Below are 23,839 nucleotides of genomic sequence, written 5' to 3'. Positions count from 1 at the left end.
AACCGCTAAACAGTGAGTATTTTAGGCTTATATGGATGCTTTTTCTTTGCGAGGTTATTGAAAACAACAAATTTGTCATGAGTATAAATCTTTACTATTTGGATCCACTTTCTAATGTTACCAATGAAAGATTATAGAGTTTTATTTAATAATTCTATAATGTCATAAACCAATGTGGACTCTTGCAAAATCCTATAAATTAAATAATCTCACATACTCGTATGGCATTTTAAGATTACATACTCCCAATTACTATGAATAGTTATCCTCATATATGAAATGTTTCAACAGCAAACAAAGACTGTTTCTGAAATCTTCAAATATATTGCTTTCTTTTTGAATACTGTCATTTTTCAATTAGTGGAAAATGACCAAGAGTGTTGAACTTTAGATCTGTACACATGATGATTCTCAGATCTAATTTCCGTGTCACACAGGTGGTAGGCTGTGGGGGATTTTTTTCAACAACTATACTTCTATACTTCTCTGTAAATAAACCATTCTTACCTACGATGGAAAGAATCACTACCACAAAATCAAAGATGTTCCAACCTATGGTGAAGTAGTAGTATCTGAGGGAGATCAATTTCAGCACAAATTCTCCAGTGAACAGGATAATGAACACAAGGTTGATTCGGGACAAAACTAGAGTCATATATTTGCTCTGGTCATCAGTTTCTACCATCATAGTGACCATATTGAGACAGATAAGGATCATGATACTGATATCAAAAACTTGTCTGGTTACAAAATCAAAGACCATTCCTTGGAATTTGTTCTAGAAAGAGAGAGAAAATAAGAAGGTTAATAGGCATATTTCATAAATAATGAGCCACAAAATTGAGGATGAAGTCCTTCTGTATATGGCCCATGGGATGTGTACCTTTCTCACACTACCTGAAACAAATCTGTTTAAAAAAGAGAAGGAAATGAAAAATGTCATATGACAAAAGCAAAGCATAATTGTTTTATTTAGATTCTATGGGAAGACAAAGCTGAATGACATAAATTGGTGGCAACTGGCTGATAATGTGCATGGGCTTTGCTTGATTTTAATAACTGGTAATTTTTACAAAAAATGTAACAACTAACAATGAAGATTTACAAAGTAGGTTAATGTAGACAGACTTTTAGATGGATGAATATGCCAGTTGATTTATCAACACTTTAGGAATTTTGAATTATGTCTTATTTCTGTTTGTCCATGACTCAAAATATCAGTCATTTTTTATTTAATTCTGCTTCTTTAACAATAATACTTAAATGACATTCAGTAAAGTAGGTTTATGTCCTTTTGTGTATCCTGTCCTACTTTCTGCCTCCCCTCCCTTCCCTCCTGCCCCTGCCCCGCAACCCCTGCCCAGACTGCACCCTCTTAAAAATTATGCAAAGTGAAGTCATTTATAAGATTCATGAGACTTTGTCAAGTCCTAGTTCAGCAACTATAGGCTTTGTGACTTTGGGTACAATATATACCTTCCTTGGGTCTTAGTTTCCTTGTTCCTTACCCATCTAAGAGCATAGATAATTTAGAATACAACTCTGTGGACATAATACACCATCTTTATGTCTTTTCACTGTAATGAAGCTCTACGGGGTATGCGTTCTAGATAAATCATTTGTGTGTGTGTGTATGTGTGTGTGTGTGCTGAAACCAACTATTTTGATGACACCCTTTCCTTTCTAAGTAGGTGAAAAATCGTTTTCTGTTATAACAATGGAGAGAACAAATGGCACAGAGGGAGGTCATGGGTGTTGAAGGGGAGGTTTTAAGTTCATCTACTTAAAAGGACAAGAGGGGGGCCATATCACAGATCAGAGAAGGAGAAACCGGGTGCGCCGTTGGCAGCAGTAGGTGGCAGTGGGAGCATGAGCTCGCTTTGGGAGCAGTTACCGGGAACTCTGACTTGGAACTTTTAAACTGACAAGTAAACAACATTGCTTCATTTTTAAGAGCTTAGTAATTCTTAGAGTGTAGTAATTGCAAATTGTGTTATACAATATGTACTTTACGACTAGATCATGGTATATATATTGGTGATATCACCTAATATGTTCTGAACCAGCACTTCCCAGTTTCATCATATGGAAATAGGGCTTTGGAATGTTCAAGGAGATGAGTAATTCTTACTGCAGGCCGAGGTATGGGTTTCTGAGGTTTCTTAGACCCAAGTTTCTTCATTGCATTGTAGTATTTTTTCTGTTCCTCTGTCATAAAGATGTCTTGACCTCCAAAGTAAAGACATAGTAGGAAACTGGTTACAACCCAGCCTGTATTACAGCAATACTTTTACAAAAATACTTCTGAGTCTTTCCTTTAATCCTTCTTTTCAATTGTTAAATGGATTTTACCCTACTTCATATAGATTTATTCTGCTTTTTCATTTTATCTGAAATTCTGAGTACCTTAACACTATGTAAAACCCATAATCACATAAAACTCTGATTAGTACAGGATTCTAATTTGATAATATTACGTTTAGAAGGAGGCTCAGGGGTCTCAAATATATTTTCATTAAAGAAAAAAATCTTAGTCCATTTCAGTGTTGACAGCTTTATTTTTTATTCAACACTTTTTGAGCACTTGCTGTAGGACAATGTATTCAGTATCAGAATTACGTAGATCTACATCTATATGTATCTATATGCATCTATATGTAAACAAATAAAACAACCCATCACTGCAGAGATAGCAATAAACTCCAGGATTCAGAAACAGGCTTTATATAGGGGAGCGGTTCAGATGTTAAAGAATCTGCCTGCAATGCAGGAGACCCAATCTTCCCTGGGTTGGGAAGATTCCCCTGGAAAAGAGAATGGCTGCTCACCCCAGCATTCTTGGCTGGGAGATCCCATGGACAGAGGAGCCTGGCGGACTCCAGTCCATAGCATTGCAAAGAATAGAACACAACTGAGCGACTAACACCCTTAAGCTAGACCTTAGAGGATGATTAAGGGTTTGCTAGACAAAGCATTTTAGGAGGAAAAAAAATATCCTGTGTAAAGTGACAGAGGGAAAAGAGCATACCTTGTTCAGAAAAGGGCAGAAAATCCATGTAGCTGTGTGTGTAGCAAGTGATGGTGTTAATGGTGGGTGGGTGGTTACTGAGGAGGAGGGAAGTGAATATAGAAAGTGTGTGGGTGAAGATGAAGCTGGAAGACTGGGTGGAGATAATTCCTGAAAGGCTCTGTAAGCAAGGGTAAAGCATTCAGGCCCACTGGATGGTTTAAGGCAATATGGTCATTTTTCTAAGTCAGAATGACACTATAGCAGATCTGCAGAGGATGAACCTGGAGAGGAGCCACCAGTTAGAGGCTGGAATCCTCTGCGGTTGAACTGACCACATAGTGAATGGAAAAGAATACAAAAATGACCTAAGTCGGTCCTGGTTATTGGGATGTAAAAAAAGAAAACCAGAATCTCAGAATGGGGAAAGGTGAGAGCTGAGGAATACTTATCTTCTTTTTCTGTTGGTTGAAGTTATCTATGATGACACCAATGAATAGATTCAGAGTGAAGAATGACCCAAAGATGATAAAGATGACAAAGTATAAGTACATATACAGATTTTCTTCATATACAGGCTGAAGTTTAACCTAAATAATATTGAAAATATTAAATAACATTTAAAAACACAATAAATACTTGGGCTAAATTAAAAATTTGGTGAGTGTTGTTACTTTCTATAGAGCTTTTTTTGCCTTGACCTGAGATACTGTTCTGCAAAAGCAGTTCTTTTTTTAAATTAGTATGACCTAGTATAATCTGCCTGCAACGCAGGAGACCCGGGTTCCATCTCTGTGTCAGGAAGATTTCCTGGAGAAGGGAATGGCTACCCACTCCCTTATTCTTGCCCATAGAATTCCAAGGAATGAGGAGTCTGGTGGGCTCTAGTCTGTGGGGTTGCAAAGAGTCAGACATGACTGAGTGACAAACACTACTAGTATATTGAAAGTTTGTAATTTTTATGATTGTTCTTAAATCTGTTTTCCCATTGGGGCTTACCTGTACATATTCTTTAGAGTAAATAACAGTGGTATAAACAAGGCAAACATTTTGAACCTACTGTTTGTCTTACTATAATTTTTTTTTTTTTGCAGTTTTTTCAACTTGGGTTTGGAGTTAAAACCTGAGATAACTCCTTATCTTGGAGATAAGGCTTTAATAACAGAACATCTACTTCTAAGAGGAAAATTCAGCATAAACAGATGTGTGCTGAGGAACTATTTTTATTCCTATTTTCTAAATTGAGCTTCCCTGAAACTTGCTTACTTTTATCATGATATTTTTGGAGGCCGCTTTACAGTCTCTGATTTATCATACTCTTCAGGGATGGAGGAGACTAGTTCCTTCCTGCCTGAGCAGTTTTCCCAACCTTAAGAGTCTCATTTACTGGACTGACCTGATCGACCTGTTATTAGATGTATAACAGACATATATGAACCAAAGTATCATTTACATGGAAGTGAAGTGGCTTAAAAAGAGAATCTCTACATGCAGTTGTAAATGTTCTGATTCTGGGCCTTCCAGTTAAATTATCACAAATGTTCACTATAGAAAAATCTAGTAACTATAAATAGTTATTTGAGTGATACTTACATCTCGTGAATCAACAGCTGCATACATAATGTCCATCCAGCCTTTAAATGTTGCCTGTTAAACAACATATGTTTGAATTCTGCATAAAAACCTAATCCAACAGTATGCATTTTACCATATGAAAATATGATAGCTATTACAAATAATTTTTGTATAATATTTTGAAATACTCTACAAAGAGCCTTGAATTCTCTAACAGTTGAAATTTCAATGAAACTGAAATCGAATAGGATTTTATTTCAAACTGGAACTCGTTTTGTCTTGGAAAGTATTCTATTTTTTTCTACACTAACATTTAACTGGATGAATCTCAGGCTCAAATCACTTTCAGAAGCTAAGCTCTATCATTCAAACCTCTGGTGTGTTTAAGCACTCAATTGTTTTGGTTAATTTCTTGATTAGTTAATATATTATCAATTATGTCAAAATAATTAAATATTACAAATTTTAAAATCCACACCAAAAGATTTGCATTTCCACACCTAATAGCTCTATACCCTGAAGATGTTGATACAATTAATTATCTGGCTAATAGTCTATACATTTAATTAATTACTACTATATATATTATTACTTTAATACACAAAATTGCTTCTTTGGCAATTATTGGTACAGAAAACTAAAAATGCTACTAGCGCAATAACAATAATAGAATAAGAAAAAACAGGAAGCAGAAATATAAAATCATATTAAAACATACTAACAACTGAACACTGGGGGACATACATTAAAATCACTGCAAAATATCTTCTTTGCAGTCAAGTCAAGCTAATAGTACAGCTGTTAGAGTACAGCTGTTATCATCAACTACTTTTGTGCTGTCAGATATTAATCACTCAAAGAACATCAGAGAAATGATTTACTTGAAATCTTTTTCAAAACTCATACAGTAGGTACTTACCACTTGAAGCAGTGCAAGATAGCCAGCGCCAACATTATCGAAATTTACTTTCACATTTTTCCACCGAGCTTTCTTGCCAAGAGCCTGACAGTCACTCAAATTGTTAACTTCACTAACATCAAACATGTTACCCGTTGTCGTGTTTACACAGTGGTAGAACTTGCCAGCAAACAAATTCACACCCATAATGCTAAAGATCAGCCAGAAGATGAGACAAACCAGCAGCACATTCATGATGGAGGGAATTGCTCCAACAAGAGCATTCACAACGACCTAGAAGAGGAGGCAAGAATAAGGCAGCTTACAAGCTGTTAAAATGGTAACCATTTCTTCCATTATATAGGTAACATAAAATGGGTGTTTAATGAGTTAAATAAAAATCTGGGTGGACAAGTTGTTTCTTCCGATATTTTCTAGAACATATTCAGTAAGGGAAAACAGACAGTGACACAACTAAAAAGCTAAAGGATTTAAGGAAAGCAAAATATTCCAAAGTATGAAAAGAAATAAACAAAAACCTGATAGAGTAAGATGGAGTCAGAAAATGTTTGTATGCTAGGGAAAAAAAGAAAAAAAATATATTAAATACCGACAGAAGAAGTAATCATCATTCAGCAATTCACTTTAATTTTCAAAGGTATTAATGAATAATTGGTGGTGTGAAAACATGGTTAAACAAACCCACTACAAAGAAACAAAGTAATGATAATGCCTTAAATCTGTGTCCCCAGATCAAGCTAACTTTTGATGATGATGAAGAATAGTATTAGGAATTTGCAAGGTCATTTTTTCCCCCTACTGATAATTCCCAATTTTTTAAAAAGTGAATTAAGATGGGAAATAAGATGGAATTTATCTCTGGACATAAAAGTACTGAACGTATTCCCATTATTATTGTTCCAAATCTCTTAAAGGTTTACTTCGGGGCACTCTTTACCAACCCAGGCCAACCTATTTGATGAAGGAGACGTTCCATCACCTTTCCTCTAATTGAATTCAGAAGAGATTAATATGTATTTTCAAATCTCTAGCAGTTTATATGTTTTCTTATCTAATTAATCTGTTTTATCTAATTAATTAATATGGGGACTATTTTGTTAAGCACTTATACGTGAAACTATTATTTTTAAATACTGAAACATTATTTTAGAAATCAACACCAAAGAATTTTAAATTAATATCAAAACTTGAAATCCAAAATTGTAAAAACTTCATATGCTAGTTGAATCTTATTTCTTATGGAAATTGTCATGTATATTATACCAAAACCTGTTTTTTGCTCTAAAATTGGTGTAATATGACCTCCCACAAATTTTCTTATCATCAAGTAAATGCATGATACCTTTTACCATATTTTATACCTAGAATATTAATTCTGTCATATTATAAGAATTAAAAATGTTAATGTAGAATAGTTTTCAGATTAGAGCAAATTTGGAAATTTTTAATTTTGTTCAGTTGCTGTCTGCCCTCAAAAATGAATTATTGATATGAAGCCATGCAATCAGAAGAAGGCTTAAATAATATCAGTAATACTAAAAGATTGGTATGGAAAAAACTTGAAACTACATAATAATTTTTTTAAATTTCATCTTGTGTGTTTATTTATCAAGTAACAATGAAGTAAAATTATAGTGTAACACTAAGCATTTCCTTGCTTACAGCCCATCTGGAGAGTGGTTTCATTCTTCCTGGTGAGTGAATCTCAAAGTCAAAGCTGAAGTGTTTTTTAAAAGTGCTTCAACAAACCACCTCCTAACATAAAAGCCCTCTGGCCTAGAAGGAATTCAATATCCATGTGCATTTGCAAGCTGGATTAAACAAAGCTGGCCTTAGTGCTAACTAGTATTTTGAGGGGTGTGGCAAGTAGATGTGAATATGGTGTACTTTATGTTTAGAAGCATAAAATGTACACTAAGGAATAGAGATGGAGGGTCAAATACAAGTGTTAATGGAAAAAGTGAACCTCATTCAGAATGCTCACTTAAAAGGGAGATCCGTAAAACAAACCCCAGGGGTTGCCGGCAATGCTTAGTTAATTATCCTAACCCCTACTTTGGTGGCTTAGGATGCAGATTTTGTCAGAGGCTACAATTTAGTGTTGTTTTCTTGCACAACAACTTTTTTATTACCAATATTAATGGAAGAAGTAGAGCACACAAAACCTTCATTACTAGTTATTTTTAAGAAATCAAACTACCTATTGAAAGGAAGAATATCTCCTCCTAGGATGAATGTCAGTAGTAAACAGTCATTATAAAATGTATAAGCAGTGAAAAGAAATAAATGGCAACACAGAGTTTGTAGTTGTGTGGAAACATCCTTGATCTGTTACCAGGAGACCTGGATTCTAGTTTTAGTACTGCCACAAAAAAATTTTTTGAGGGCCTGTTTTAGTTTCAGGAGGCTAGGCGTAGTGATCTTTAGGATTTCTGCTTTGAAATTGTATAATTCTATGAAATGTCAGAAGAGTGTGGCACCCCTCTGTATCTAAATCATTACCTACATTTAATTTTGATATGAATCGTGAGAGCTTTTATTCTTCTTACCCTCATGCCTTCAAACCGGGATAAAGCTCTCAGTGGTCTTAAAGCTCTTAATGTCCGTAGGGATTTGATGGCACCAAGTTCTGAGTAGCCAAGAGCATTGGCTACCAAGCTAACCAAAGAAACCTGAAGAAGAAACAAAAATCAGTCAGTTCACCAGGAAATAAACTATTGACTAAAGGCATGAGACGTAATATCTCTTTTTTAGTGCCAATCAAACAAAGCTTTAGACAGCCCTTGGCAGCCTTCATTTTCTACATAGTAGTGTGCTCATTTTACCTTCCCAGTCTCATTAATTAATTGCTTTTCTTACCAAACATCCATAAGGCTCTCCAGTTAGATATTTTACCCATGGAGCCCTTTTCAGCCCAGACATAGACCACTGATGATTCGAGATTTAATTCAAAAGTCATATCCTTCATAGATCTGTGTTTAACATCATTGATTAATAATCATACTTCATTTCCAAGTTTTGCAGTATCCTGGTTATGTGTATTGCAGGCACTGACCATAATCCAGGCCACATTAACTCTTTATGGACTGAAATGAAACATTCTTATTTCAATGTCTCTAATAATGCCTGGTTGAATATCTTTAGTCAGTATATGTTGGATAAATAAACAAAGAAGAAAATATTACCTGCAAAAACATTTTATCAGACCACATAGTTTCATAACAATGAAGTATTTTTTTTTACCTAAACTATTGGATTTATGATTTAGAATACAATACCTCTCATTCAGAGTGATGATATATCTTTCTGATATTTACATAAATGTTGTTTTACTTAAATATATGAAAGGTTAAAGAAGACATGTCTTTTTCAGGAGGAAGAAGCACTATTTGCTTTGATTTTCTTTAATAGCCTGGTTTAGTCGCTTAGTCATGTCTGACTCTTTGCGACCCCATGGACTATAGCCTGCCAGACTCCTCTGTCCACGGGGATTCTGCAGGCAAGAATACTAGAGTGGGTTGCCATGCCCTCCTCCGGGGAAGCCAGCATTTTATTAAATGTTGAACATTTACTATATGCTAGGTTCTGTTCTGATTGTCTTACACCTATAAATCTCAAGAAGTATGTAGTATTACGTTTGCCTTTTCACTGATAAAGAAGTTGAGTTTCTCCCACACCTCTGCTTTTTTTTTTTTTTAAAAGATGTACAGATAGAAAGAGATGAAGTTAGAACCCAAGTGATTGGACTTCAAAACTGTATCTTAACCTTTTCCCTCCATTACCAGAAATTCATTCTTAATCTGAACCACAAAACTCAAGAAATGACTTGAATGATTATCTTCACTTCTTGTAAGGATTATATATAGCTTGATGGATAGGAGAGAGGATAATTTATGCATCCACTGGATGGCCTCAGGGCCATGGTGTAAAGGTGACACCAAAACCAGAACTGAGACTTTAAGGCAGACGGAGCCACTATCCCCTTATTGTTAGTGTTGAACAGAAAAATAAATGACTTGAATGTTAGACTTGACTAGTGGCTGCATAATTTATTGAGCTATTAATTTCCCTCTAGTGTTCACTGCTACAGAAGACTGGGAAGATGGGGAAGGTTATTATTAGAGAACACACAGGCCTTCTACATTCTGGACTCATTTGCCTCGGAAGCATTCACAACTTCTTTAAGTTTCTGCAGCTGCTTCTGAAGACTTATCTTCCCAACCAGGTCCTGAGATGGGGGCATTTAAAGGGAAAGTGAAACTGTCAGTCCCTCAGTCTTGTCTGACTCTTTTCGACCCCATGGACTGTATCCTGCTAGGCTCCTCTGTCCGTGGAATTCTCCAGGCAAGAATACTACCATTTCCTTCTCTAGGGGATCTTCCTGACCCAGGGATCGAACCCAGGTCTCTTGCATTGGAGGCAGATTCTTTACCATCTTAGCCACCAGGGAAGCTCCATTTAAAGGGAAGTGGCAGGAAATTTCTCATGACTGGGAAGTAAGGAAGCTCATGCTTTAAAAGGAAAAGAAATATAATGGCTAGAGCCAGGAGATTCTGGAAAGACAGCAAGTTGTGGCTTCAGAGCTGAGAGGCACTACTTGCATATAACTACCCCATCACACTGGGGTGGCTCTGTGGATTGCTAGAGAAGCTGGACACTAGTGAACCCCCCTTTTTATGCACCTGTCATTTTGTGTACAATAAAACTCATTTTATTGTATTATTGTGAAAAACTAAATATGGTTTAAACTCAATTTTGAAGTTAAAGATTTGAAATATTCTTAAAATTGGAAGATGATGCCTAATATTGGTGCATGCGTGCCTGCTCAGTCATGTCCAACTCTCTGAAGCTCCATGGACTGTAGCCCACTGGGCTCCTCAGTTATATTGGTAAGGTGCTGTAAAACTTAAAATGATCTTTTCCACTCATGAGCTGTGTCTCAGAGTAGTCAAATATTAGTCCAAGAAAAGGTAGCAAGGGGCAAGAACATAACTGGAATTTCTGTTTTCAGGTCCAGTGCGTTTCCCACCTCAGCAACTTCAGACTCGACCTTTCAATACGGTGTTTTAGTCTCTTATGCTCAACACAAAAGGCATTCTTACTAAGGTATCCTAAGTGTAACAGAACCTCTTTACCAAAAACTGAATTTTTAATACAAATTTACATGACTCTAGGTACCTTACTAAGGAGATCAGCCCTGGGATTTCTTTGGAGGGAATGATGCTGAAGCTGAAACTCCAGTACTTTGGCCACCTGTTGCGAAGAGCTGACTCATTGGAAAAGACTCTGATGCTGGGAGGGATTGGGGGCAGGAGGATAAGGGGACGACAGAGGATGAGGTGGCTGGATGGCATCACTGACTCGATGGACGTGAGTCTGAGTGAACTCCGGGAGTTGGTGATGGACAGGGAGGCCTGGCGTCCTGCGATGCATGGGGTCTCAAAGAGTCGGAAACGACTGAGTGACTGAACTGAACTGAACTGAATGCTTCTAATGGAGAAGGCAATGGCACTCCACTCCAGTACTCTTGCCTGGAAAATCCCATGAATGGAGGAGCCTGGTAGGCTGCAGTCCATGGGGTCACTAAGAGTCAGACACAACTGAGCGACTTCACTTTCATTTTTCACTTTCATACATTGGAGAAGGAAATGGCAACCCACTCCAGTGTTCTTGCCTGGAGAATCCCAGGGACAGGGGAGCCTGGTGGGCTGCCGTCTATGGGGTCGCACAGAGTCAGACACGACTGAAGTGACTTAGCAGCAGCAGCAGCAGCAGGTACCTTACTACCCACAAAATATATGAAACTGTCTGTGCTAGACGCTTCAGGGCGGGGTTTGGTTGTCAGTCACACCTTCCACATTCCAGTGGCCGTTGAGACTGAGAACGAAAGGAATAATGCAGGAAGGAGTTGATGGTTCTGAAGAAGACCTTGGAAGTCCTGTGATTGTTTAATGAACCAAGTGACATGACATTATTTCCCTTAAAAATGGCTAAAGATAATTTTTTAACTTCAGTATAAGCAGTTAAAAGATTAAAACCATAGGATCACCTCCATACACTGAAATGATACATTTCAGTGCAAAAGCTTGCTTGATTTTTAATGGAAAAATTTAGAAGTGTTTCTATTAAAACCAGAAGTGAAAAAAAAATGCCAGCTACTAACATTATTTTTTCCACCAACATTATTATTTAACACTTTCTGTAAAAAGAAATGAGCTAAAACAATTAGAAAAGTAGAAGTCATTATTTACATATTTGTTAATGTTGACCTAAAAAAATCAGAATAAAATGAATAAAATGAAAACTACTATAAATGATAATATAATTATTTTAGGTTCTGACTAATATATTTTTCATATTAATTTTTTAAAGTTTATATGTGTCTTTTGAAACTGCACAAAACTTAAAATATTATAAAGAAAATACAGTATAAGAATAATCTAAAATATTATTGTTTTAAGAAGAGCAATCAGAAAGGACAAATTCCACATAATATTAAAGCTAACTATAGGATCTTCAATAATTAACGCTATCATATAAATAAACAAAGAAATGAATGAAACAAATCTAAACTGGACCCAAGGCATACTGGCATACCAAGTTTTAGCATATGGAAAATGGTAGTATTTTAAATAAGAGGTGAAAGAAACAAGGGGGACATTTTGAAATGTTTTAAAATGTCAAAATCATTTTGAGGACAATAGAATTGGAGCCTTACCTCACACCTTACACCAAAATAAGTTCTAGATTGATCAAAAATTAAAACATAAAAGTGAATAAATAAAACTCAAAAAATTTGAGAAAAAAAGCATGAGAAAATGTTTAATAATCTTAAAGCAAATGGTCTTTATAAGCATAAGAAAAGCCAAAAAGGGGAAAAAAAGGCTGATATATTTGACTAAATCAATATGAAAACCTTTTCACATGACAAAAAAAGCTCAAAAGACAAAGCCCAAGTCGGCAAAACAGTCATACCACATGTGACAAAATAGTAAACTTCCTTAAAAAGAAGTCCTACTAATCAGTAACAAAAAGGTCATTAACTATAACATACAAATTCCCTCTAAACTTTCATTTTAATATATTTGAACAACACATTTATTTATACTCCTTATTGAAATTTAACCAGAAAGAAATCTAAAGAATACACAGAGAATGCACAAAGGGACAAGAAGGAAGAAGGTTTTAAAAAATTCTTGAGTTAAAAAAAAAAAATAAAGTGCACTGGAATGATCACTTTCTCCACAGAGCAAAAGCAGCAGCAGAAACCCAGGTGCTTGCAGAAGTAAGTCAACTTTTTCTAGTGGGCTCTGAAAAGGTTCTGGACCTGGAGGCACCTTGTTCTCCTAAAACAGGGGGTAATGCATGGCACTGAGAACAGAATTGATTCAAAGTCTCTGCATAGGGAAGCTGGGCATTCTTGACTGCCTTCCCCCACTTTTCCCCAGCTCTGCTAGAGAGCATAATGAACTAATACTCCTTCGTGGCTTACAAAGTAAAATCTGTATTTGCTACAGAGGTCAGAACATAGCAGCAATAATCTGCATTGTGGTTGGGTTTCCCTGTTAGACCACAAAAGCCTCTTTAATACATCATATAATGGAGGGTTTTCCATTAATACTATCATAGGGTTTAAACAGCCTGTGGTCTATCCGAGAGCAGGCACCTAAAGTTTCAGATTCCTGAGTGCATATCTCCTTCCTTTCAGCCCAGAACAGTTCTGTTTATTGTCAGATACACAGCTTCTAAAAAGGGCTCAGGTGGTGGTGAGGGACAGGTACAAAGCGTCCATGGAAGTGATGGCAGAAGGCTCTTGGCAAAGATGGGAAACTGGGGATACTGGAGATGGCAGGATTCTTCAGCTGCAATGGGTAATTTTATAGTAGGAATGGAGTGAAGACCATCCAGTGTCTGAGAAATGAAGAGCAGTTCATATGCATCATCAGTCAGGAATGAGAGTCCTTACACTTTTATATAAGGGGTGTTTGTAACTCACCCCTTGCTTTTTACTTTTGACATTTTTCTACTTTTATAGTAGGTTTTTGCAGTTTATTTGTCTATAGCTTTTTACATGATTTGGAAATTCAGAGGAGGGCATGGCAACCCACTCAAGTATTCTTGCCTGGAGAATCCCCATGGACAGAGGAGCCTGGTGGGCCACAGTCCATGGGATTACAAAGAGTCAAACATGACTGAGCGACTAGGCACAGGAAATTCACAGTACTCACCAGACATGTAAAGGCATCTCAGTAATTATGGTTTTGTTTATGGCAGAGAGAAACTGGAGATAACCTTAGTGCTCATTCCTGGAGAACGGATGAGTAAATTCTGATGGTACATCACTGAACTGCACTGTGGAATATAGATACCATGGGTACCATAGGAATTTCATTTAAATATTCCAGACACCATTTATTTTAATAAAATGAGGGTTTTGAATCAGGTGATTTCTAAGTTTGCTTTCTTGCCTGGAATTCTATGATTCAGAAATTTCAAGATGATTAAAGCAATATAACACAATATGTTATTCATGCTGGAAAGATAAATCATAGTAACTTTACTAATGGATATATCATCTTTAATCAAGTACTCACTCTACTGGGAAAATACTTGAGTGCCAGTCTGATTGATAGCATGATTACTTATGGGGTATGTATTAATAATTGGGAATTTATCCTTAGGTTTAATTATTGTTATTTCTAGGAAAATAAGAGTCGTTTTTGACATTTAATATAATGAACATATGTTATATCTATACAGAAAAATCGAATGAACTTTCTGATTGAACTTTTTGGCCAACCCAATATATAATAAATTAACAGCTAAGGAATTATTCCGTGTCTCAATTTCTTCATCTACAAAATCGAGATCGTAACAGTGGATGCCTCAGTGGTGGTTGTGATGATTAAATGAATTAAGGCAAAGATTAGTCATTATTAATATTATACACGAGAACCCTAATCTGCCTTCACTTTCATGGTCATAATCTTAGCAGTGATGAGCTGGTATAATCTCTCACGGGAATGCTTTTAGAAAAAAAAAAAGAGCCATGTGGATCTTTCTAGGAAGCCATTGCTTGGTCCAGCTAGTCACTGTGGTGTTGATATGGTGTTGAAGAGAAGGGTTCAGACCTCCAATTCATTTTTCAGTTGGTAATCTGGAGTAGAATTTGCTGATTGACTGTGAGGTGTAAAAGAGGGAGAGGCTGAAGACAGGACCTTTAGCTTAGCTTCATAAAGACAGTACTACCAGAGTAAACAGGACATTCAGGAAGAAATGCATGATTGAAGCGTAAAAGTAATGAATGTACTCGGTCAGGAGGAGTGTCAGTAGTATTATCTGGGAGGCAATTAGAAATGTGAATGGGGTTTAAGGAAAGACCAGAATTGTGCTAAAACTCATAGTCTTTTAAAAAATGCAACACAGAATTTATGCTGTTAATAGGATTATTTCTTTAAACCTAGCCAGTGAAAATTTTTTCTTGTTAATACATTGATAATGGTAAAAGAATTAGACACTTCCCAAAAAGGAGCAAAGTGAGGGCATTTGCAGAAAAAGCCAAAGCACATACGAGACTGTTTACATAGAACTATGTCTGAGAGACCAGAAATTGAAATGAAAATGACAGTAATTTATAACTATCCAGTTCTTATCTCAAAGTTCTTTTAATTTAATCAAATCTTTCCACAAGAGTTGCAGGTAAAATTCACGGCGGGCGGAGAAGGCAATGGCACCCCACTCCAGTACTCTTGCCTGGAAAATCCCATGGATGGAGAAGTCTGGTGGGCTGCAGTCCATGGAGTCGCTAAGAGTCGGACACGACTGAGTGACTTCACTTTCACTTATCACTTTCCTGCATTGGAGAAGGAAATGGCAACCCACTCCAGTGTTCTTGCCTGGAGAATCCCAGGGACGGGGGAGCCTGGTGGGCTGCCGTCTATGGGGTCGCACAGAGTCAGACACGACTGAAATGACTTAGCAGCAGCAGCAGCATGTATTGGTAAGACATCTTATTGTTTTCATTCACCGCTGCCAAAGGCAGCCATCTTCAGAGTGTAATGTGCGAACTTTTTGACTAGTGTCAACTTTTTGACCTTTAAATTTATCTGGGCTCTGTTGCAAATCACAGAACAAAGAAGGAGTACAGTGCTAGATAAAGGTATCTCTGTTACTTATAGCTGTGTGACATCTCTAAATTTCATTTTATAAACCTCATTTTATTAATAGCAAAGTAGAGGTAATATTAAGAATTACACCACAGGATTGTTGAGGATTAATAATATATTATTTAAAAGAGATACTGACAATGAGATTTGTGATGTAGGGGGTTCGGAAGCAGGGTCATTAGAGCCAGATTCCTTGGTTACAAAACCAGCTTAGCCTCTTTCTTAGTAGTGTTAGTCACTCAGTCGTGTCCAACTCTTGTAGCTGTAGCCACGTGGACATAGCCCGTGGACTGTAGCCCACCAGGCTGTTCTGTCCACTTCAGACAAGAATACTGGAGTGGGTAGCCATTCCCTTCTCCAGGGGATCTTCCTGACCCAGGAATCAAACCTGGGTCTCTTGTATTTCAGGCAGATTTTTTACCATCTGAGCCACCAAGCTTCTTTCTTATTTACTGTGTTTGCAACAACAACCTTTCTTTGCCTTAGTTTCCTCATCTGTAAAATGAGCCTAATTATGGTTTCTAACTTACAGAGTTTTGAAGATTAGGTGAATTAACATATATAAAGTGATTTTAGCCACAGTTGTACACAATAAGCACTAAATCAGAGTTACCAATTTTCTCTACTGTTAGGTAAGGCTCTTAATCAGTGCTATTTCCACAGGAAGGGCTAGGCATCTTATTGTGGCTACTAATAGCAATAACAATTCTGGCTTCATTATTGAGGATGCTGCTATGTCAAGAATAAATGTTAAGAACTGAGGTGGGGGTTACAAGATTCTAGATGTTGATAACAATTGAAAATACACATTAGAATCAGAAAATGTCCCTGTTCTGCTTTTGTTCACTTCATCAGAGCAGCTGATGAGGATTCTAAGGAGCACTTGAGAAAGCAGGATGTCTGAGTAGCAGATATCAAGCATCCATTTCAGCCACATCAGCAACCTGTGCTGTCTGTAAAGTGGAAATCACTTGCGGGCAATAAATATTTTATGATAGTCGAATCTTTACCTGGAGTGTGTTTTGGACACTTAGCAACTTACAATAATTTAGAACCAAATTTGAAGTTGTCACAATAGATGCCCAGTGTATTTTCTTAGGGATGAAATTTATACAAAAATCTGTAAGGAGTATAAGAAATGTGATTCCCCCCCTCCATAAACTATGATCAACTTAATACATGTTCAGTTCATTCTGTGGATAATAATAGCATCTAACATATAGCTTGTATAGTTATAATACAGGATAGTTTGGTTTTCATATGAAGATAGTATCTTTTGGTCTTTGGATAGGAGAAAAAAGTTATACAGAATCAGAAAAAGTGGTCCATCGAGTATGGCATTCTGGCGAAGAAAGACATGGTTCAAGTTGTCTGACTTGATTCCAACCAGAATTATTGTACTTGCTGTCTCTGTCTCCTCGCCTCCATTCTTTCCTCAATTTTCCCAATGTTTCTAGAACTCTCTTCCCATCACTCTACCATGGTATCTCTTAACCATGACACCAATGATGTCCATTCTGCCAAAACGAATGTAATTTCTCAGTACTCATGGCACTTGCCTTCCTTGCAGCCTTTGACTAAATTGATCCTCTGGACTTCTACGATACCATGTATATTCTGTTTTCCTTTTTCTTCTAATTGCTACTTCTCAATCTAGTTTACTGGTTCCTAGTTTTTTGTAGGAACCAGTAAACTAGATTGAGAAGTGTTGGAGAAGGAAATGGCAACCCACTCCAGTGTTCTTGCCTGGAGAATCCCAGGGACGGCAGAGCCTGGTGGGCTGCCGTCTATGGGGTCGCACAGAGTCGGACACGACTGAAGCGACTTAGCAGCAGCAGCAGTTTTTTGCGTAACTTCTAAAAGTTGAAGTGTCTCTAGAGTTTGGTCTGGGCTCTTGTGTTTGTCATGTTGGATTCTCTGCCTAGGTGAGCTAATCCAGTTGATTCATGACTTCAAAAACCATCTATTTCCTGATGAGTTCTCAATTCATAATCAGGTGTTAACTTCTCTTCAGAACCCAAGACTTATGTAAACCTCACCATATACTCTTCAACGTCTAATTGGCATCTCAAACTTAGTACATCCCTCTTCCATCTACCATCTGCTTGCCCTGTCAAGCCTGTTTCTGATCTTCCTGATTCCAGTAAATGGTTTCATCCTCTACCCATTTGTTAAGACTGAAAAAAATCTTTTCTGAATCTCCTTTTTCTTCATTCTATACATCCAGTTACCAGTAAGTCTTAACCACATTAGTCTAAGACATAATCTTCTCTTTCCTAGACCATTAACACAGTTCCCTCGTTGGTCTCCCTGGTTTGACGTTTTTGCTGTTCCTTCTCCATAGCCAGATGTGATCATTTAAGAACAGTAGAACAGATCCATGCTCACCATCCCTCCCTTGAATTTCCCATTGTAACCGTAATCAGTATACATTAAATTACATTCTCAGCCTTTTGGCTATGATGTAGTATTAGAGCTTCGTGGGTGGCACAGTGGTAAAGAACCCACCTGCCAGTGCAGGAGACATAAAAGACACAGGTTCGATCCCTGGGTTGAGAAGATCCCCAGGAGTAGGAAAAGGAAACATGCTACAGTATTCTTGCCTGAAAAATTCCATGAACAGAGGAGCCAGGCGGGCTACAATCCATGGGGTTGCAAAGAGTTGGACACGACTGAGTGACCAAGCACACATTAAATAACAGTAAAACATGAACTTCTTACCATGGCCCTTGGCTTTCTTTCTGAAGTCAGCATCTATTACTATTGCCCGTGTTTCATCACACACAAGCACAACAGTTTTCTTTCTGTCTCTTGAGTGTCCTTGGCTCATACTTCAGGATCTTGAGATTGCTTTTTTCTGTTCCCTCAGGTATTCAAATGACTGGCCCATTGTTATAGACAATGTCTATGTGCCCTTCAAATTCATATGTTGAAACCTAGTCCCTAGTGTGAAGGTGTTCAGAGTCTTTGGGGGGATTAGGTCATGAAGGCAGAGCCCTCCTGGGTGGGATTAGTGCCTGTACTTATAAGAGACACCCCAGAGAGCTTGTTTGCCCCTTCCTCCTTGTGAAGACACACTGAGAAGACTGCTGCCTATGAATCACAAAGTGGTCTCTCACCAGACATCGAATCTGCTGCTTTTTTCTGGGACTTTGCAGCTTCCAGAACAATGAGAAATAAATTCTACTGTTTATAAGTCACTACATCTATGATACTCTGTTGAGTGTGTATGTGTGCTCAGTCATGTCCAACTCTTGTGACCCCATGAACTGTAGCCCGGCAGGCTTCTTTGTCCATGGAATTTTCCAAGCAAGAATCCTGGAGTGGGTTGCCATTTCCTACTTCAGGGGATCTTCCCAACCCAGGGATCAAAGCTATGTCTCCTGGATTGCAGGGAGATTCTTACTACTGCACCACCAGGGAAGCCATGATACTCTATTACAGCAGATCAAACGGACTGAGACACTCTTTCTTATTTATCTTCCAAAAAGACACCTTCCATAGACACTCTGGCTAATACTCTCCTCCGGCTCCCATTCTGTAGTCCTTCTCTATCTCATTACCCTGTTTTCTTTCATAGCAGTGATCATCAACTGCTTTTATCTTATTTTTGGATTTTATTTGTTTACATCTTTACTGTCTATTTCATTTTCTCCTAGAGTGTTAAATCCTGTAGATCTAATAGAGCTTGATTTGTCTTATTCATATCTCCTTTATTTAAAATAGCTTGTGGCCCAGTGTTTGGAATTTTTGTTAGATAAATGAATGAATGTTAATGGAATGTTAATGAATGCATAGTATCTTTACTTGGAGGTAGGGAATTGAAGAGATTACATTTGTACATAGATAAGTTTCTCAAAGTTTAAAAGCCTGTTTCTTCTAGTTTGAAGTTACTTCATATATACTTCAGTTTGGGGAGTTTTGCTTTGTTTCCTATTGAGCCTTCTGTGACTGTTAAAGCATTATACCTGATGGACTGTAAACTGTTTTAAGCATGTTTTACTTGTACTTTCAAAAACTATTTTAACTCTACATTTACTTTAGCTTACTGGATCCACTGGTCTGAGATTAAGTTGTTAGTTAAGGTTACATTAATTCATGCATTTTAGTCCCTTCTTTGAGAAAAAAGAAAATAGATTCATTTACTATAACATAACTTGCCCAGAGGTACCCAGTTCCATTCTACTATTAATAATCTAAATGTACTGAAAGGGAAGTAACTTGGGGGGCACCATTCTTTGACATTATTCACTAGATAATTAAGTGTCTATATTAGGTTTCTAAGGATTCAAATATGATACAAGACTTTGATAGATTTTTGCATTATATTTATTCTTTCTATATGAGAGAAATGCATGGAAATAAAGTACAGTGTAATGAGTATTTCAGTGAATATAAATTTTTCAGTAAGTTAAAATACAGGAAATTTGAGAATTTTCTGGAGAAATTATGTCACTTTTGTAAGTGATCATCATACATGACAATTTTTTTTTTTTTGGAACTGGAGAAGATTCTTGTATATTTTGTGTTCCATCATTTCAGGGAAAAGCTAGAGATTATAAATGCTGAGTTCCAAAGCCAGTATGAAGATATAAATATAACATTTGTACCAGTTAGATGAGAAATCTACAGGGCAAAGGAGCACTGAATTGAGAATTAGGAAATTAGGACACTAATCTCAATTTTGTTACTAAGTAGTTGTGCTATTTTAGTAGAATTCTTTATACTGAGGCTTTAATTTACAATAAACTGTTCAGAAAACTGTGTATATCAAGTCTGCTGCTGCTGCTGCTGCTGCTAAGTCACTTTATACTGAGGCTTTAATTTACAATAAACTGTTCAGAAAACTGTGTATATAAAGTCTGCTGCTGCTGCTGCTGCTAAGTCACTTCAGTCGTGTCCGACTCTGAGCGACCTCATAGACGGCAGTCCACGAGGCACCGCTGTCCCTGGGATTTTCCAGGCAAGAACACTGGAATGGGTTACCACTTCCTTCTCCAATGCATGAAAGTGAAAAGTGAAAGTGAAGTCGCTCAGTCCTGACTCTTAGCGACCCCATGGACCACAGCCCATCAGGCTCCTCTCTGTCCGTGGGATTTTCCAGGCAAGAGTACTGGAGTGGGCTGCCTCTGCCTTCTCCGAAATAAAGTCTAGATACTCTTTAAGGTCCATTCCAGCTGCAGAATACAAAAATATTAAACTTCTCTGTTTGGAAACTTCAGGACAACACCGAGATTCTTCTCTATTATTCATTAAAGACCAGACATGAAAAATTGGAAGTCATTTCTGATTTATTAACAGTGACTTGACTGCAGATTTCTTCTCAACTCAAAGGGTTGAACGTGCATTTTGGTTATAGAACTGTGAGTGTATATGTGGGGAGAAAGAGGAGTAGCATTTAGATAGGCCCACACTTGTCAAAGATGATAAAAAGAATGAATAAACAGATACAGCAATCATTGATTCACAGTGACAAGTGTTAGAACTAAAAATAAGGTGCTTTATGATCATTGGGAAACAGCTAGAGATAGTGCTTAAAGCACCTTTTTGGGGGTCAGGAGGGAGACTGAGAAGCCTTGTGCAGTGGAATATTACAGACTATAAAAGATCAGCTGACTGTAATTTTGCCCCAGTGCCTCTCCATTGCTATAGTAAAAAAGCATGCTGCAAGTCAGACAGGTCTCATTATTGATACAATTCCCATGACTACTCACTTCATGGTAATCCGATTCAGAATAGGACTTCTACATCTAACTCTTTGCCTGGTAAATATTCCATTAGCTACTAGGATATCTAACTACCTATGTAAGAATGGTGGAGAAGGCAATGGCAAGCCACTCCAGTACTCTTGCCTAGAAAATCCCATGGATGGAGGAGCCTGGTAGGCTGCAGTCCATGGGGTCGCTACAAGTCGGACGCAACTGAGCAACTTCACTTTCACTTTTCACTTTCACACAATGGAGAAGGCAATGGCAATCCACTCCAGTGTTCTTGCCTGGAGAATCCCAGGGACGGGGGAGCCTGGTGGGCTGCCGTCTATGGGGTCGCACAGAGTCGGACATGACTGAAGCGACTTAGCAGCATGTAAGAATGGAAATACATTTTATTGTCTCTGTGGACTTGTGGCTGAATGAATATAGTAAATAGGTTATTTTAACATTATTCAGCAACATGCATTCTAGTAAGGGATTAAAGTGCAATCCTGACAGTTTCCTGGCCCCAAAGCTGTCTTGATTTTACCTCCTAGAGAAACTTTTTTTTTTTCAATTGAGCTTTTAATGAGCTACGCCTGTCAATGAACAGACTGTTAGATATTCCTTACCTTGAGACCCTTACTTTCACAAGAAGAAGAGCTGTCTGCTCGTGGCATAGAACAACTCTGTCTGTTTTCTTTTATCACTGTCCACATTGTTAGCACCTCTTCTACTGCTTTCCCATGACACTTTCCTCATTTTTGTATTTATTGTAGTTTTTAAAAGGTAGTTGCATAATTGTGGCAGAATTAGTGCAACTAGGTTCTAATTAAAGTCAAAGTTTTAATTATAGAAATAAATGAAATGTCACACTTGCCTTTTTAAAAATAATTTTATAAAAATCACGTGGGATACTTACATCGACGATCAAGAAATCTAGCCAGCACCAGGCATTAGTGAAATATGTCTGAAATCCATAAGCTACCCATTTGAGAAGCATTTCCAGGATGAATATGTAAGTGAAGACCTTATCGGCATATTCTAGCATGGTTTTAATAGTCTTTCGCTGTTCAATGTAAATGTCTTCAAAAGCCTGTGAATCAAGAATGCTTTTATTTTACTTGAATGGCTTGCCTGCACCAAACACTTGATAAAATTGCAAGTAGTATACTTGGCACAAAGCACTAATTTGAGAAATATTGGCTAATGTTAGATTGACATGGAACCAGACAAAATCTAAAGACTGAATCTAATGGAAAATATTGGCAAGGAAATGTCAATATCTTTACTGATTTAGTGTATGCTTTCTTCCCTGCCTCTCACCCCATAATCTCTATCTCAATTACTACTAAGACATGCTTTTAGAGAAGCAATGTAAACTCAGAAAATAACCAGAATTTCTGTTAATGAGGGATAGACTTGGCCTATTCTAACCTTACTTTCATTGATGCTCTGAATAATCTGGCTCATATTGAAAGAATAAATTAATTAGACATAAAAAAATCCACCATCAGTCCATAAATATTATTATGACTGTTAGGGAGAATTGGATGGGATTTGACATGGTAGGTAATGTAGTTACAGAATATCCCTATAAATGGTTGTCTCAGTAAGGAAAACATCTATTAGAAAAACACCAGATGAGAAATTCCATCTGGCTGTTCATGGTTGTGATTTATTCCATACTGAATTTTGTACAGTTAAACCCTGGGTGCCAAGCTCTGCAAGGTGTAAATGTACCTCTTTTTTTGCTTCTTAAACTAAGGGTATGCTTCTGGTATTCTTTGAGTAAAGCTATTTCACTAGAACCTGATTCTTGCCAATATGTGTCACACTCACCAAAGCACCACTACTGAGAAGAATCATGAAGACAATGAAAGTCTCAAACCAGTTGTGTTCAACAATGCTGTAGCAGGTTTTCCGAAGATTCCACCAGATTTTTCCTTTGCCTTCTTCTATACTTACTTGGCAGAATGGAAACTTTTTAATACATCCTAAAAGATAGCATACATTGTAATACATTAGAAAAATATATTTCCATCTTCTGTAGGAAGAAATTAACTTTGCTGCTCCCTCCCCATCCTAGTCTCAAATCATCATTTTATATAGTAACTGGCTACTTCATTTCGTAGTTATTTTCAGCTTCCCTCCTGTATAGGGAATCATTCTCAGACTTACATATGAGCCAGCTACCTAGAAATCAAGGAATTACTTTACCGAGAGTTACCTGAGTACAAACAGTTCCATTCTTGAACACTGCATAGGATCTCTCTTTGCCTCAAGGCCAATCATAGATAAGGACATCTCTGAGGTTTGGGGAAAAACTACATGTTCAAATTGTTTATTCATTTTTTGATGTGATCCTGGATTTTTACTCACTTCTTTTCACATGGAAAATCCCTCTGTCTTCCTGGGTCTCATCCTCTGTCAGTTTTCCCAAGCTATTTATTTTCAACCTCAGAGCTTTTCTTAGTCACAC

The 23,839-nt window shown here is 37.3% G+C and overlaps 1 protein-coding gene across 1 annotated transcript in view; it reads right to left on the bottom strand.

Moving 5' to 3' along the window:
* SCN3A (sodium voltage-gated channel alpha subunit 3) overlaps nucleotides 1-23,839 on the bottom strand; it is a 121,106-nt gene that overhangs the window by 3,274 nt on the left and 93,993 nt on the right. The window contains exons 20-27 of the mRNA XM_061436473.1: nucleotides 23,200-23,354; nucleotides 22,280-22,453; nucleotides 8,051-8,173; nucleotides 5,502-5,774; nucleotides 4,601-4,654; nucleotides 3,460-3,597; nucleotides 2,132-2,236; nucleotides 508-778 (exon numbers count right to left, since the gene is read on the bottom strand). Coding sequence (XP_061292457.1) covers nucleotides 508-778; nucleotides 2,132-2,236; nucleotides 3,460-3,597; nucleotides 4,601-4,654; nucleotides 5,502-5,774; nucleotides 8,051-8,173; nucleotides 22,280-22,453; nucleotides 23,200-23,354 — 1,293 coding nt within the window. The remainder of the gene's footprint in view (nucleotides 1-507; nucleotides 779-2,131; nucleotides 2,237-3,459; nucleotides 3,598-4,600; nucleotides 4,655-5,501; nucleotides 5,775-8,050; nucleotides 8,174-22,279; nucleotides 22,454-23,199; nucleotides 23,355-23,839) is intronic.

Source organism: Bos javanicus, chromosome 2, assembly GCF_032452875.1.
Source record: "Bos javanicus breed banteng chromosome 2, ARS-OSU_banteng_1.0, whole genome shotgun sequence".
NCBI classification, from domain to species: domain Eukaryota; kingdom Metazoa; phylum Chordata; class Mammalia; order Artiodactyla; family Bovidae; genus Bos; species Bos javanicus.
The sequence above is the reverse complement of the archived record's forward strand: the minus strand, read 5'-3'. Positions and strand labels throughout refer to the sequence as shown.